The sequence below is a fragment of the Gasterosteus aculeatus genome, chromosome 3, assembly GCF_964276395.1.
Source record: "Gasterosteus aculeatus chromosome 3, fGasAcu3.hap1.1, whole genome shotgun sequence".
Classification (NCBI taxonomy): domain Eukaryota; kingdom Metazoa; phylum Chordata; class Actinopteri; order Perciformes; family Gasterosteidae; genus Gasterosteus; species Gasterosteus aculeatus.
This window is the reverse complement of record NC_135690.1, coordinates 10,582,004-10,598,100: the sequence shown is the minus strand read 5'-3', so window position 1 is coordinate 10,598,100 and position 16,097 is coordinate 10,582,004. Positions and strand designations below refer to the sequence as shown.

The 16,097-nt window shown below is 45.2% G+C and overlaps 1 protein-coding gene across 1 annotated transcript; it reads right to left on the bottom strand.

Moving 5' to 3' along the window:
• Positions 1-856: 856 nt before the first annotated feature.
• On the bottom strand, positions 857-15,844 carry LOC120816210 (carboxyl-terminal PDZ ligand of neuronal nitric oxide synthase protein). The gene is made up of 10 exons (XM_040171679.2): positions 15,433-15,844; positions 14,747-14,818; positions 9,865-9,957; positions 9,718-9,776; positions 9,529-9,637; positions 7,328-7,457; positions 6,733-6,860; positions 3,795-3,956; positions 2,804-2,972; positions 857-2,529 (listed from the first exon to the last, which is right to left on the bottom strand). The coding sequence occupies exons 1-10, from the start codon at positions 15,535-15,537 to the stop codon at positions 2,018-2,020; spliced, it is 1,539 nt and encodes a 512-aa protein (XP_040027613.2). The 5' UTR covers positions 15,538-15,844; the 3' UTR covers positions 857-2,017.
• Between the last annotated feature and the right edge of the window lie 253 nt (positions 15,845-16,097).

Here is a 16,097-nt window from a genome sequence, read left to right as displayed (position 1 = left end):
CTTTAAGGCGGCACTGGAAAGGCAGATTCCTCTTGACAAGCCTACGATTCCACATATTAGTTTTAGGGGAACATGAGGTTTCCAATTTCAACCCTTGTTGGCGCTAGAGGGAAAAAATGGGATCAACCAAAGATATAAGAATGAATCGAGAACGATGAATTTCTGTACAAATTTCATACCGATTCGATGTTAGATATTTGACAACATTGAAAACCATCTCGTGAGCATCCATCGCCCAATAATTCAGACTGGAGGTGCTGGACCGACCGGCTGACATCTCCATCTCCCTCCTCTGCTAAAAGGACTTTTTGAATTACTTTTACCTGCAGAATTCAACAAGGGGTGAGCTGAATGCTGAATGACACTCTCAGTTTTCATTATAATCAAGTAAGCCAAAGTAGAGGCCGCGTCCTGGAGGCTTCCGGTCTGTGTCAGGATGGCGGCCACACTCGCCGAGCTGCGGGGTCTTGTGGCTGCATGTGGGCGGGTAATGGTGGATATTCTTAATGTTTTCACACCTCATCTGCAGCGTTGCATCAAGCCGCCTGCACACACAGGTGAGCCTAATGAGAGATGTGCCTATTTACCAACTGCAGCTGTTTTAACAATAACAGAGAGCGCCCTCATCCCCACAAAAGGCCGTCAGCATGGCAGCATCTTATTATCAATTTTAATGAGAAAAACACTTTCCTAAAGGTCAGCGCAAGAACCGTCGCTGCTTACCGCCAGACGTACTCGTGGTTATATCAACAGAAGACGGATTTCAGCAATTAGCAGCGCACACTAAATGGACTCAACGGCTCTTGATAGCAGGCGGCATTTGAGAAAAGGGCACGTAATTCCACACGGAGAAACATTGATTCAAGTGCACTTTAATCCTTAGTACACTTTATGTGAACAGACACAACTTGGTGACAGAGGAATGCGGGTACGGAGGAGAGGGGAGGAGGTGACGAGCTTCAGGAAACAAGAGGTGATTCGAAGGAGACAGGAGGAAGAGATTAATCGATTTCTCAGAGACACGATTCAGTGATTCAGAGATGTAGCTCACAGTCAGCAAGGTGGAGCTGGAGAATATGCAAGAGTCCAGGAGTCTTATGCACCTCCATCTTTCTCTAAGATGGTACTTCAGGTCTTTCCAGGCAATTCCTCTGAAGGGTAGAGGAACAGTGAGCAAGCATTTCACGTTTGCCGCAGTACAGCTTTAACAAATGACACTTTCAGTGGTCAGTAGCTACATTTTTAAGCAGCAGAAACCAGGTTGTAGCAGCACCTGCACACAGTGAGATGTTTGTCTCTCAGACACACAATCATTTAATCAGAAAGCGGTCTTCTCGTGATATGAAACACTATAGAGAATAGTATGAACTCCACTGGGTCTCGTGTTTTATGCAATGCAAATAAGTCAATCAAACTGTATACAGTGTTTTGGAATGAGAGAAAAAATGGACTATTCACGACTTATTTTTTTTAACATTACATTGCAAGCGCAGTAAGGATTTAGTTTTCACACCAAAAGAAACGTTTTAACATAACCAGACATAGTTGGTCTTTCCTTCACAGATCTTCATTTAAAAACAACGAAAACGACCAAACTCGAGCCGGAATTTGCCACAACTCCATAAACACAGACAAAACCACACTGTAACAAGCCAGGAAACCAAACGGATGTGAGGCACAACATTAATCAACAACTAGACGGCAGAGATTTCCAGAGAGACGGAGCCTGAAACGACACCATGTTTATGCTTTCTGACAGTTGGACAGAAGTCGCAATCCCAAATCCAGAGCGACACCTGATTGCTGGTGTTATGGGGATCTTTGATGCATCAATTTAGTTGATGAATCTCTCTTTCTTTTATCAAATGCGCCTGACTCATAGAAGTGGGACAGTGTGCACAGGGAATCAAAACAGAAGGTGAGCGAGTCAGCCCAAGATGCCCTTCACATTCTGAACGCGAAGCCGTTTCCCCACTGGGCCGGCGCGCAGGTGCAGTGTGCAGTCTCAGTAGCACCGCTACACGGCCATCTCGTCCCCCAAGCAGTCCGCCAGACACTCTGCGTTCAGCACGTTCAGCAGTCGAGCCGCGCCGTCGGACCCGCTGCCCTCCCCCTGACCCCAGCTGTCCCGGTCGTCGCTCTCGTCCGTGTTCGATTCATACTCCGATCCGATCCCGGACTCCCGAAACCGGAGGAGCTCCAGGGCCCCCAGGACCTGGTCCCCTAGAAGCGGGCTTCCGTCCGGGCCTCCCTCGCCGGGCGTCTCCCCCGCGTCCCGGCCGTGCTCCTGGAGGTCCGGCCCGCGGGAGGTGAAGCGGAAGCACTCGAGGCGGACGCCGCTGCCGCTGAGCTCCAGCGGGCCGGTGTCGGCGCCCGAGGCGCCAGGAGAGCGGGGCCCGAGGAGGGCGGAGACCCAGGGACTGTCACTGATCTGGACCTGGGATGGAGCTGAAAAGGGGCCTGTGAACGAAGTAGAGCTGGGGGGCTTGGGGCGGAAAGTGATCTCCAGAAGACTGTCTTGGGAGCCCACTGAGGACAGAGAGAAAATACCAGCGTGTATAAGGTAAGACGGGAGAAGAGAGGTGCGAGGAAAGTCTGTGCTGACAGGATTTGACAAAACGTGACCACACGGCAGCAGAGAGCGTTACTGAGTCCTCTCAGGGGGCTGCCATGGGACAGTTAATTACGTGCCAGAAGAAGATGAGAAAAGAAGCCACAACGACACGAAGGAGGCCCACTCGGGAAAAGAAAGACAATTAAACGAGGAAACAGATGACAATAAATGAAGTATGTTTCCACTCACTGGATGTTAATTGGCCAGCAGCTTTAAGCTCCAGTTCCTGGATCTGTTTGACTAGCAGGGAAATGTGCTGCAGCAGGTCGGTGTTCTGCTGCAGAAGCCTCTGGACTCTGGCCTGAGTTTCAGTCCGCGCACACAACTCCACGGACAGCTGCTCCTGGAGGACATGGACCTGCACAGGCCAACACACACACACACACACACACACACACACACACACACACACACACACACACACACACACACACACACACACACACACACACACACACACACACAGCAGTAAGACGCTACCTGCTCATTAAAATCCTCAGGTGCTCCCATATCAAAGGAGACAGGCTGAAGATCAGTGATGAGAATCAACATTGACACGGTCTGATATCAGCTGCTGGCTCTAACTCTCAAAGGCGCTCTGCTACAAATCTTCAGAGGCCCTGAAACCACAATATTTCATTTCACAGTTTAGTTTAGAGGAATAAATGAGGTGAGGATGTAATAACCTGAAGAGCCCTGAGAAAACCCTATTAAACACACCGCAGATTGAAAATCTAAACCGCTCTATTATACGATGTCCATATTGTTTTGTGTCAAGCTTCACAGAGTTATCCAATAATCTTGCTTCAGGGATTTTTATGTGCATCTTAATACCACCGTATTCATAATTGTTCCTTTGGTTTTCAGGCCCTCATCAAACAAACATTCTGTCATTTTTAAATTGAGTCATATGTTTTTTATCCACCTGTCCGTCTATCTCGGCTGGATGGATTTGATTGCCAGAGGTGGAATATCTTTGACTTTGACCACACCAGCAGGGAAACCTTTGTGGGTTTTAGGGTTAATGTTTCAACAACTGTTGCATCTGTTGCTGTGACATTTGGTACCCACGTTTATGTCGTACTCAGAAGGAACAATACTATTTTGGACTATTCTGTGGACTGTGAACTCACTGTGGACAAATGGGTATCACACGAGACAACAGCTGACATCCGTATACCTGCTCTGAAGCTGCCAGAGCCTGTTGTTCCTGCTGCTGCAGCTGTTTCTGGAGCAGCTGGACCTGGTGCTCTGCAGAGCAGGGAGCCTCTTCTACTGACAGACCCGACACCGAGGCCGCGAGGATGAGGGAGTCCAGCAGGAGAGACGGGTCACCAGGCACCTGACACAGAGGACAGCTAATTGGGTTTTTCTTCTAATGACATCAAACATGTTACTGTGGCGTTTTCCTTCCCTGAAATGTGTGTTCAGTGGTGGTCGAGCATAAGCGCCACCCCACAGGACTCCTACTCACCATGAGAAACACAAACAAAGGGCGTCAAGGTGCATTTAGAGTACGTATGGCTGTGGTAGGGCTGTATGTGAAGAAGAACCCCTTAAGTGTAGGGTAAGTTAGTCAGAGCGGAAAGTAAAACATCACATGAAAGCTTGTGTGTACAGTAACACATCTAGAGAAGTCGCTCTCTGCCAGTCTGAGCTCCTTCGGGGGAAACGTCAGTGAAGATATGCAGCAGCAGCAACACTGTCTCTTTTCATTCTGGTGGAAGAATCCACAGATGAAATATCCCCATCCTGGCTTAACGCTCCAGGCCTTACTGAAGAAATTCTGTGATGAAGTCTTAAAACTTACTTAGACCTATGTTCAGAGCTGCTTCAGTTCATGAATTAATTCAGAACATTTTTCCCAAAATAACCTCCAGCACAAGAGGAGAGAGCTGCAGAGAGATCAGTGCCGTGTGGATTGTATGAATGCACGAGGGAAGAGATGTATTTCACTATCGTACACCAACAGTGACGCGTGTGTAGAAAAAGGAGCTCGGCCATTGGTTAATGTCTCCTACAGGCACTGTGGCAAACCTTTGCATAGGCGACTGCAGTTTTAGGTTGGATTTGATTTGAAAGAATCCTTTTTTTTTTTACTCTCTCACTTCACATGGACTAACAAACGGAGGCAAATCTGCAACTACAGCAGAGTAATGAATCATATAGTCACGGTGTTAAGGTACACTGCTTATGGATGTGACACGCGGTGGTACATTAGGGAGCACCTTCACCGGTCGGTTTGCAAAACAACCAAAGAAGAAGAAGAACAAGAGACCAACGAAGCCGCAGGAGGGCAGAGCTCCGGTGACAAAAAAAAGATAAAGGTCTGTTCAGTGTGTCGACTTCACCCGCTGAGAGCGATGGGGTGCTGAGGGGGCGGCAGCACCTGCGACTAACAGTTCATGAACAGTACACAAATGCTACATAACGAATAGCTGCGTAATGATGAGTTACCGTATACCGTTGATGTACCTCAATTACCTCAAAATACCTAAAAACAACAAAAAAGAAAACGGTTGTGTCTCCTCATCGCACGCCAGATTTTTATTTGGCCTAACGGGTCGTGGAGATTGAGTGAATAAATCAGGGACTGAGAGAGAAAGAGCAGAGAAATTCAACCTGTGGCAGATCGAGGGTCAATTCAACGAACACGCTGCAATATTGGTAACCATGGAAATAAAACCTAGCTGTTCCCCAGAAGAGGACGTCCAAGTTGCTCGGCAATGCAGTTGTGTGTGTGTGCGTGCGTGCACTACACAGTGTGTAATATGTTTGGCTTCTTAATATTTTACTCTGCTGTTACCTCCACGAATTGTCAAGTTGTTTTATGCGAGAGGTTAATATTTTTTAATATTTTGCCGTATATTTTAAACGCGGGGCACCATGAGGATCTACGAGTAGAGGAGCAACATTTCATCTAATTGTGAAGATGGTGTTTGCATGCGGATTGAAGCTATAAATAGTTCAATACATATTGACTGAATGGGCTGCTGCCTGGTCAGGTATTGTGATTATGTTAGAGTGCTGCTGTGAGGAAAGCAGCCCTGAGAGACACGACTCATCTCTGATGTATCTGAGATGAGAGATGAATCAATAAATATGGTGGACTCAGTTTTTCATTAATACTTGACGGTGAAGGACACTTGACCTTCAGAATACAGGGATGAAATGCACACGACACGTGGACATATGGTACAACGGTATAATAGGTTTCTTATTTGTATAATTAAATAATAAAGACATACTTGTCCTCAGGCACCCATTTGTTTGCACGTAATATTCATCAATTGAAGCCTCCAAATAGAAAAGCCGACAGATCAGACAGAGTCTGTTTGAGTTATCGGAGATTCGATAGCTGCTTGTTCAACATGTCAGGGTTAGCAGAGCAACACTGAAACGCTTTGATTCGCTTTAATAAACCATGTGATCACATTAATATTTAAGAGCCTGGAGGAGCATTTCATCACAAACGTGCCTTAAGGATGCCGTTTCTTGCGGTAGACCCCTTAGCGGCATTTACATTTCATACGACTCCTCGTGATGCCAAATATTCATCCACACCCTCTGTGGCCTTCAAACTTCCCACCATGATTTATTACCAGGGTATTTCTGACTTTATATATAAATGTTTCTGAATATTGGATGTCGTGCTCTGCCAAATGCACCCTTCTTTATTCTCAGATGTCTCCTCTGAAGGAATGACTCCACGTAAATGCAGCAGGGACTAAGACACTGATCCATTAACTTGTTTTCTGTCATCTCTGGAGCACTGCAGTTCGGTAGCAGGACTTTAATGCTGAAACAATTATTTATTAATATAAATGATTGATCATTTTATGGGAGATTACGGTTATTTGGTATTTTAAATGTGGGACATACGTATGTTGCTGTTTTATTTAGAATTGTACAGCACTAAGACATAAAGAATTCTGTTTTGAGGAAATTTTTGGACCTTCTTACACTGTCTAGAATGAACGATTCTTCCATTCATTGAGAATACAAATGTGCTGCATGTATTTTAGCTGCTGTGTCACAGTAGTGAAGCCATAAGGATAAATAAATGACACAGGCTGTGAGCGACACTCAAATGATTTCAAAGGACTTCTGCTCTTTACCTTCTCATTGTTACAGAGCGCCTCGTCCTTTTTGCTCTTCTCCAGGCCGGATGAGGAGACACACTCAATGCTCTCCTCTGTGGTGGCTTCAAGGTCGGCCCCTTCTGACAATGCAAACCTCTTCTTTGCTGCAGAGACACCAGATGCACATGAAGGAGAACTTGCATGCATCTTTTTCTTTGACCGGCTCTTCCACATCAGCGGGCAAAGAGCCGGCAGAAGTCGGTGATCAACGGATCGCCCGGCTCACCAAAACACATCTGCAGCTGCGGTAGGGCAAGCTGCTGGAAAAAAACGAATTATGGGCAGCGGCGGATAATGACATCTTTTCTCATCTCAGTTCTCGCTGCGTTGTTCTGGAGCCACTCAGGGTTTTAGTTTGTGATAAAGAGAAAGCGAAGAGATAAGCAGAAATAAATAGAGATAAATAAAGATAAATGGAGTGGGGCTGCGTGAGGAGATGAAAAGAGCTTGTGTTTGTATACGTGAGGCAGAAGGAGAACAGGAAGGACAAGGACAGAGACGGGAGGGTGCAGGAGATTTGTGGATGCAATTTGTGTGTGTGTGTGTGTGTGTGTGTGTGTGTGTGAGTCACCTGGCACTGCTTCTGAGTCTTCTGCCTTCCCCTCCTCATCTTCTTGGTCATCGCTTTTCTGCTGCAGGGTCAGCTGGTGACACACATCAAACGCCTGCCCCACCGTCCGTACGATCCTCATGGCCTGTGACTGCAAAGGGAGGACACGAAGAAAAAGTGTGCTGGGGTGTTAAGAACAGGGCCGGACGGGGGGGCAATGGGAGCACAGTAAGGATGGCGTGTGTGTCTGTCTATGTGTGTTTTTATGCAAAAATGTTAGCTGGAGGAGGCGACGTTGGGGGGCAAAATGGCAGGTGAGAAATGAAAATGGAGGGAAAGAGGAGGGCGTATTGAAACCAATTGAAGTCAGGAGATGTTACGAGCACATGGTCCTTGTCTATTCACTCTGCATACATTCTGCTGTCATGGTGATGGATTGGTGTATTTCAGAAGCTTTGCATGCAGAGGGAGTGAAGATTGAGTCTGTTGTTATTGATCGAGGCTCAGTAGACATGCCAGGACCAGATTTAACGTAAAATATTAGTGAACTCTTTAAAATACATAAAAGACACATTTCACATCAAAATGTATTGCTTTTAATTTTGGTTCAACGGGTGGCTTTGTTTACTTTCTGCTGCTGCAAAACTGAATCGATTGGTCGAAACAGCAAATAAATCCGCAGTTGCTTCCATTATTGAATAGTATCAGATACTGTGACTCAATTAGGGATATTTGCAGCTTTTCCTTATCTCATGTGGTGGTAAACAGAGCGGCTTGGGGGGAGTTCTGCTCTGACAAAAGAAGGGATTTGAAGACATGACCTTGGAGTTTGGGGCAATGTGACTATTAAACAATAAGGAAATTAATCGTTAGGCTTTTAAAATGTTCTGTGTATGTCAGGTCATCAATATTAATATTATAGATTGAATACATATTTTATTGGCTTAAATGGGGCACACAGGAAAGAAAATTCAATGCAGCGTTTGAGACACCAGCCCTTCTAAAGCTGTATGCAGTCCGTGTCCTTTCCTCGTCTCGGAGACGGCTTTTCGTCTTTTGATTAGTGGCAGAAGCCAGAGTTTCAATGAATGTATTGTGTATGTATACGTCAACGTAACGCAGCCCAAAAGCAGCTCAATTGAGTGAAATAACGAAAGAATAAAACAACAACACATAGACAAACTGATGAATTGATTTCCTTTTGTTTTTAAAACTTTGAGGTTAAACTACCAGCACTGAGCTGACATCGAAGCCCTGTTTTGGTGCCATGAAAAATAAATCAAATCAAATCTGCCCTTATAAGCCGGCCCATCTCCTCCTCCTCAGCCCTCATGGTTGTTCTGGAGACCCTGAGATAAGGCTGCGCGGCCCCGGGGAGCCGGTCCGCCTCAACGTGTCGCTGGCGTTGTGGTGGGTGTTCGTCCGCCGGCAGTGAAAACGCCTCAAACTGCTAAGTCAAATAGCCCCCGTCCTTTTTTCTCTTCCCACCAGGATTATTAGTATTCAGCTTCACTGTCAGACCGGTCGTCATAGTGAAGGGATGAGAATCAACCTCCCTGCCTCTCTGTGTTTGTCATGGAGGGAAAAAAATATCCCTGCTGCAGATATTTGAAGGTTCAAAAGGATTTTAGCTTGGCGGAGTCTACGGGTCAGACTCGCGTATTCATTTGCCGCATGCGAGGGCCTACAGTACAAGACGTTACCCAGGCAACGGGCATAATATTATCCTTATTTCATTGACAGGTGGTGATTGCTGGAAGAACAAAGCTCGAGATCTTCTGCACAAACAAAAAATACCAAAAGAAACAATGCGTTGGTCGCCTACAGATGATTTGCAACCTCCCCATACTGACCTGTTGCTGTATTTTGGGATAAATGCTTATGATTTCAAAATGATTTCCTCCTTGTGTGTGTGTGGTAAATATTATGCTTCTGACATGTTTGAGCAGATGTCTACTGCGAAGCCTGTATGGATGTGATATGATCGCTAACAGCGTTGGGGGGCTTGGCTCTGGTTAAACCCTTTGTAAAATGTAAGAAAATGCATAAATAAATGCTTTATTCATTTTTCAGTCAGGGTGACAAATTCAGGAGGGAATATAGAACATTTCCTTTAAAGAGAACTACATCTAAATCTACTTCCATCAACGCAAACTCACATCTTTTTCCTCTCGTTGACACTGAGAAGAATATAAGAAATCTTAAGACTTGAACAAACGTACCTTCCTCTTTGACTTGAAAACATTGCAGCGGAAAATGCTGCTCTGTCCTTCTCTCGCTATATAACTGAAGATCTTCAAGTCTTGGGCATCATGTGAGACATAGAAGATCCTGTTAAAAGGGAGACGACACACAATTGTTCACACAGTTGGTCGCTTAATTGATGTCTTTGCGTTTGATTTGATGGCTACCTGTAGATGGGATCCTGTGTCAGTAAGACGGTACTATCATCCCATGACCATCCTTTTCTCTGTTGGAACACCAAGAGAAACTGTTAACAGCGACAACGGTGGTGAAAATGATTTAATTCAAATAGAATGGCACTTTAAAGGACTGACCTTCCTTTTTTTGCGCAAAATAACTTTGACACAATCGGTAGATACGACAATGTTGACCTTCTTTTTCTTAATATTCTTCAGTTTGAATTCATACTGTGAAAAAAAAATCTTTAATTAACATTCAAAGTTGGAAAATTCAAACATTATATAAAGCGTCACCAGTTACGAGCCTGCTCAAATGGAGACCTTTACACAAGATAAATGAAGTGTGTGAGCAGAGGGAATCATGCAGACAGGAAGATATTTCTGTCAATTTTCCTCATGGGCCGAATGTGAGATTGAGTAAACACCGTGAGTTTCTGTTCCTGGGAGCTGTTTAAGCCTTTAGAAGTCGGACTTCCCAGAGGGATGCTGACGTGTGTGGGACACTTTCATCCCTCTTCGTGATTAATGCCTGAGCCTGTATCCTCTGCCGACACCGAGTATCAAGGCCCGGAGATCTAAGGACAACCAGGACTTATGTGAAATAACGCGCCTCGCTTTGAAAACGCAACATCCAACATCGGATGATTAATTGATCAGGCGGAGATCTGTGAAACCTTTTTTGGAGGGCAAGCCGCTCTGCGTGACTGAGTTTTATATTCTCTGTCATCTCATCTCGGATTTGTGTAAAAATAACAACCTGACGCTGTTTTCTATTTTTTTTTGCAGGAAAAAACTGCCCTCACGCTCTTGTATTGACAATTTCGAACAATATAATAAATCTTTGCAGAACGGTGGCGTGGTGGTTAGCACTGTTGCCTTACAGCAAGAAGGTCCTGGGTTCGATTCCGCCCAGTGGTCTTTCTGTGTGGATCTGCATGTTCTCCCCGTGTCTGCGTGGGTTCTCTCCGGATTCTCCGGCTTCCTCCCACAGTCCAAAGACATGCTCTGGGGGTCAGGTTAATTGGGGACTTTAAATTGCCCGTAGATGTGTGAGTGTGAATGGTTGTATGTCTCTGTGTTAGCCCTGTGATTGGCTGGCGACCAATCCAGGATGTACCCTGATCGCCCAAAGTTGGCTGGGATGGACTCCAGCCCCCCTGCGACCCTGTGTGCAGGATAAGCGGTTTGACAATGGATGGATGGATGGATAATAAATCTTCCGGTAAGTCGGAGAAGAAAAGGGCTCGTTATTATCAACAATCCGTATGGGGGGGATTTGAGCCCTGATGCATCTGGTGCAGTTTATAAGCCTGTCTGACCTGTCACATTTTGCAGAAAAGCACCTCACCACAAGATTCAATGGGCCATCGTTCCTTGTCACACGCTCTTATACAGTTCATCGGTCCTATTGTTGTGTAGGAAGTTCCCTCTGTTGCAGAGGTTTTAGGTGAAGGACACAACTCCCATAGTGTGTACGTGTTACGCAGGCCAAAGCAACGGCTGGGAGCGGAGGATCATCCATCTCCAAACACACTGCTGTGTTAGATACGTTTTCATGCGGATCAGCCGACGGCCCCGAGCATACCTAATACTCCACAGGTCAGCTCACCTCTCACCACTGTGAGGGCTTTGAGGACGGGTTATCCTATGAATATTCACAGTCCGTCTCCCCACAAGCAAAGACTCTTAATCACTGTCATTACGCACCTGACTCTTTCACGCACCTGTTTTATGCTATCATCCATAAACTCGCCCACATTGAATGCACGACTGATTGCGTGTGAACCGACACACTTCACTCGTTGGTCTATTAATGCATTCTCTTTTATGTATTCTTTTGTCTCCTTCCATTTATTATGTTTTTACATGAAAGCGTTGGAGATACGCATTTAATTCTTCATTTGATAATACATTCGATTTAAATTGGCTTGCTTAGGTACCGGTGAAAGCTTTGGCCATCAAGCTTTTTATCAGCCTTAGGATAACCCTGTGCATTGTATCGGTAGCCCTATGTTATTTCTTGAGCTTCTGTATCTAAAACTCTTTCATAATGCGTTACGGGAACAACTGTGGAAGTCTCAAATTGTTCATAGCCTACGAACGACCAATTCAAACGGCATCACTAAACCTCTGCCCGCCCAATCAAACGGCCCTCGCGCCGCACTGTACACCAAGGGATCAGGATTAAGAGCTTCCTGGGTGCAACTGGCGATGTGGCCGACCTCCGACTTACTCAGTGACTTGGTCCTCAGATTGGATTCAACAGCTGACAAACAGCTAAATCCTCTCCTCCCTGTGCTCCTCCGTAACGCTGCAGCGGTGCACACTACACTGCTGGGTTATTTCATCTACCCAAACGCTGAGTTATGACATGTTCTACCCATTACGGGTTATTTATAGGAGATTTGGGTTATTTTTGTGCAACTAATGTCAAAATTCATCAACCCAACATACATCAATTGACCCAGCAGCTGGGTTGTTTCGAACTGTATAGACAAGTTTCCCGGGCACTTCCGGTTTACTTCCTGTTTCTGCCAAGAACTTCCGGCGCAGGCTGAGTAGTGGTGTAAAAATGGCTTTGGAATGGCAACATTCGACCGAAAATCTTGTTAAAAATGGTGTTTTGACCATTCCGCATCCAAGTAAGGTAACATCATGGGCGGACAACATGTCGATATGGCCCAGCATCACAACATCCAAGATCTTTTCTTATTTTATTGATTCCATGGCGGTGGATGGGAATGCAATTAATAACCTGAAAAGCTCAGAGGCGTTTCAGTACCTCCATTCCGAGAAAGTGGGCTGTGTGCTTTTACACAATATGGGCAGTTTAATTTACCTAAAGGCCGATGTTCAACCAAGCCAGTCCGTTAACAATTCAGCGCATAACGCCTGGGTTTTGGTTACCAAGACGGGAGATCTGGAGACTGCAGGCTGTACCTGTAGCCATGCAGCCGCCGTGCTTTGGAAGGTACGTTAGCCCATCTTATGCTTGTATTAAGATGTTTGTATGTATCTGTGTGTTAATATAACAGAACACGTAGAGTAATAAAAAGAAAAATGAATCCCCTCTAGCCTGCCTGCACTAAAAGCATGCTTTAACCCTTCAAAGTTGACTGACGAGCGTTAAAGTGCGCACCCCTGACATATCTATTAATAGCTTCGGAATGGATAAAGATATTAACTTACTTTTTTTTCTATGAAAAAGCTGACATTCGTCTGCGTAACAATTAGTAGACTGTGTTGACTTCCGCGAATGATAAGCCTTCCGTATTTGAGTGCAAATCTATAGCGCCTTGTAGATGGTTGATGGTCGAAACATTCTCCTTCCGACCAAATATTCAGCAATCGCCACGAGTTGTTGCAACCGTGAACAGCACAATATGTCCCAGAGCCGTGTCGGCGTGTAACACCATCCATAGTTTAATTTTTCTGCACGCTAACCAAAGACAGTAAAAGACGCTAACTCGCTAACCGGAAGTGCTTGGCAGACACAACAGGAAGTCGTTGGCAGAGTGAAAGGCCAATGGCGGCCCGCCTATTTCACTCAGGAAACTTGTCTATAAGTCTGCAAAACCCCCTGCAAAAGCGCGTAGGTAACCCCACACAGCCACCAACGTCTGACCCTACAGTGACACAAGAATACTACATTTTGGATCAGGAGCTGCCAAGGTAAGAAAGTATTATCCTGCTTGTATTCATCAAAATGTTTGTTAAATTAAATCTTGAATAGGAAACTTGATAATCCTACACAGAGTATACATTGCTGCAGTAGTTTTAAGTGACTTAAAAAACTGTTGTTTATGGCCTAGTTTGGCCATTAGTTGTAAGCTAATGTTAGTTAGCTTAAAATAGCTAACGTTAAACTATAGACTTGTGGAAGTTTGTGATTTTCCACTCATAAATAATTTCTCAAGTAACTGAGTAAATCATGACAACCCATTTGCCAATTATAGCGCATGGCTATTAACTTAATTCACTGATGTTAGTGTCCTTTACTGGACTTTGTTAAAAGGCAATGATAACTTTTATAATCAATTTTAAGTTTTAGTTTAACACCATTAAATCACCCAAATCACATATTTATTTATTTACAGTGCTGTTTCACGTCCTTTTCTGGCGCTATCAGTGGTGTTACTGCGATAATTATAAACCAATCATCCATGTGTAATGATGTTTTTTCTGTTTTACAGTCCTACAAAAGAGACCAAAAAGGCCATGGCATCCTGTTTGATTCAGTCATTTCCCAGCTTGAGAGACTCCTCAAGCAGTGGCAGTGTGAGTGTTTTGTGACAACGGTCAAATTCTAACCGTTGCACACGCTATCAAGATCAAAATGTGCCTAATCCCATTCATCAAAGATTTTCATTTGGAAATATGGCATATTTTTTCTTACAGGTTTGTAGTTGAACAGTTTTATAGACAACAAATAGTGTGTAGTTGAATGAACCCAGGATTGTAGTTAATTTGACAGCATTTGGGTAGAATATTTAACAACTATGTGTAGCTGAAACGACCCAGAATTGTAGTTAATTTGACTCTGCATTTGGGTAGAATAGTTAACTCATCTGTTAAAATGGACCAACCCATCGTGCTGGGTAAAATTAAATACTGCTGGGTTGGTGCAATAGTCACCCAGCGGTTGAGTTATAAAACAACCGCGGCTTCCTGTGGCCTTGGAGAGCAGACGGTTCATCGGATGTATCAGAAATCCGCTCGCCGTCTCTCCTCCGCCATAAAAATCTTCCATGATTTAAACCGCTACTGACAACCCACTGAATCTGCCGAGTGTGTAGTCAGACTGGTGATTTGTGTGTAAAGACGATGTGGAGGGGAGTGAGTGCCCTCTGAGCCCCGTACACAAGGTGAGAGGTAACACACACACACACACGCGAGAGACAGGGAGTAAATGTTTGTGCCATTGCATCTAGTTAATATGTTTGGACTGCTGTTGTCACAAGAGTCAACTTCAGCTAGACGTCTGGTTCAGGGAGGTCACACATATAAAGTTTCTTACACGGATTCTCCTCATGGCAGCGACTATCTCCATCCGGCTGCCGGGGCGACCCACCTCCAAACTGCCAATGTACTGAAATGTAAAAGGGAGGTTTAAAGATTGACAGTTTTAGGGAATGAATCTTGACAGATTCTTCAGACATTTTGGCAAATATTCCAAATATGACAATTTTCTTTGTCTGTTTTGTTAGCTTTTTTTGCTTTTCCATGTCTTGCATTATAGTAAAAGTAATACAGACTTTGGATACCTATAGGCGTAATGCTATGGGTATTTTTTATAGTTCCATTACTCGATTATCAATTGAGAAAGTGTGGCAGCGCTATTACATTACATTCAGCTGGGTTCCAGGGGCCAAATAAAGTGTGTATACTCACTCTAGGATAACATCAAAATATATCAAAACCCTATTGGATAAAGTGAAATGCTCAAATTATCATCAATGATTAAATGATTAAAGCAACACTTCTCTGCCGTCTGCGTTCAACATCTCAAAGTCATGCAAAGTGGACACAAATGTAAAGTGGTAAAAGGTCAATAAACACACGCAACATACACCTACGGATGGAAATGGTTGTTGTTACAGAAGCAGTGACCCGAACAGCCCTCGTTCTAGCGTTGGATCCATCCAGAAACAAATAACCCACCGCTCCCCCACCCAGAAAGTATCTGTTGCAGAGGGTCCTTACCTTCGCCTCGAAGCACACCCCATGCTTAAACACCTCGTCGTTGTGCATGGGGAGCCTCAGGTCGTGCGCGTCATCCACTAGATTGTACTTGGTCACCCCTGGCATCGCTTTAACGTTGCCTCACTTCGTCAGGACTCGCGTTTTACGACCGCGCCACAGCACCTGCAGATTTGCGCATCTCCTCCGGCGCTGCTGCCTCCGCACTCTCTCTCTCTCTCTCTCTCTCTCTCTCTCTCTCTCTCTCTCTCTCTCTCTCTCTCTCTCTCTCTCTCTCTCTCTCTCTCTCTCTCTCTCGCTCTCTCTCTCTCTCTCTCTCGCTCTCTCCCCGTCGCACCGCAGGTCCTCCGGGTTTGAGGCGCCCCGGACCGCTTCGGATAAGTCGGCTAGACCGACCGGTTTCAATCGACGGCGCGCTGGTCGCTGGTCCCCTATGCGGGTTGTGCGCAGCGCCGCCGGGGGTCCCGATGACGCACAGGACTCCTCAGCGCATGATGTGTGTGTGTGTGTGTGTGTGTGTGTGTGTGTGTGTGTGTGTGTGTGTGCGTGTGTGCGCGCGTGTTTTATTTCCAAGAAGCACCTGGGCATCAGTAAGCAATTCACCGGAGTGAATGATCAATTTTCAGAAGCGCCAGGCTCTTATTATCCATTTAACTGGCTGTAATATT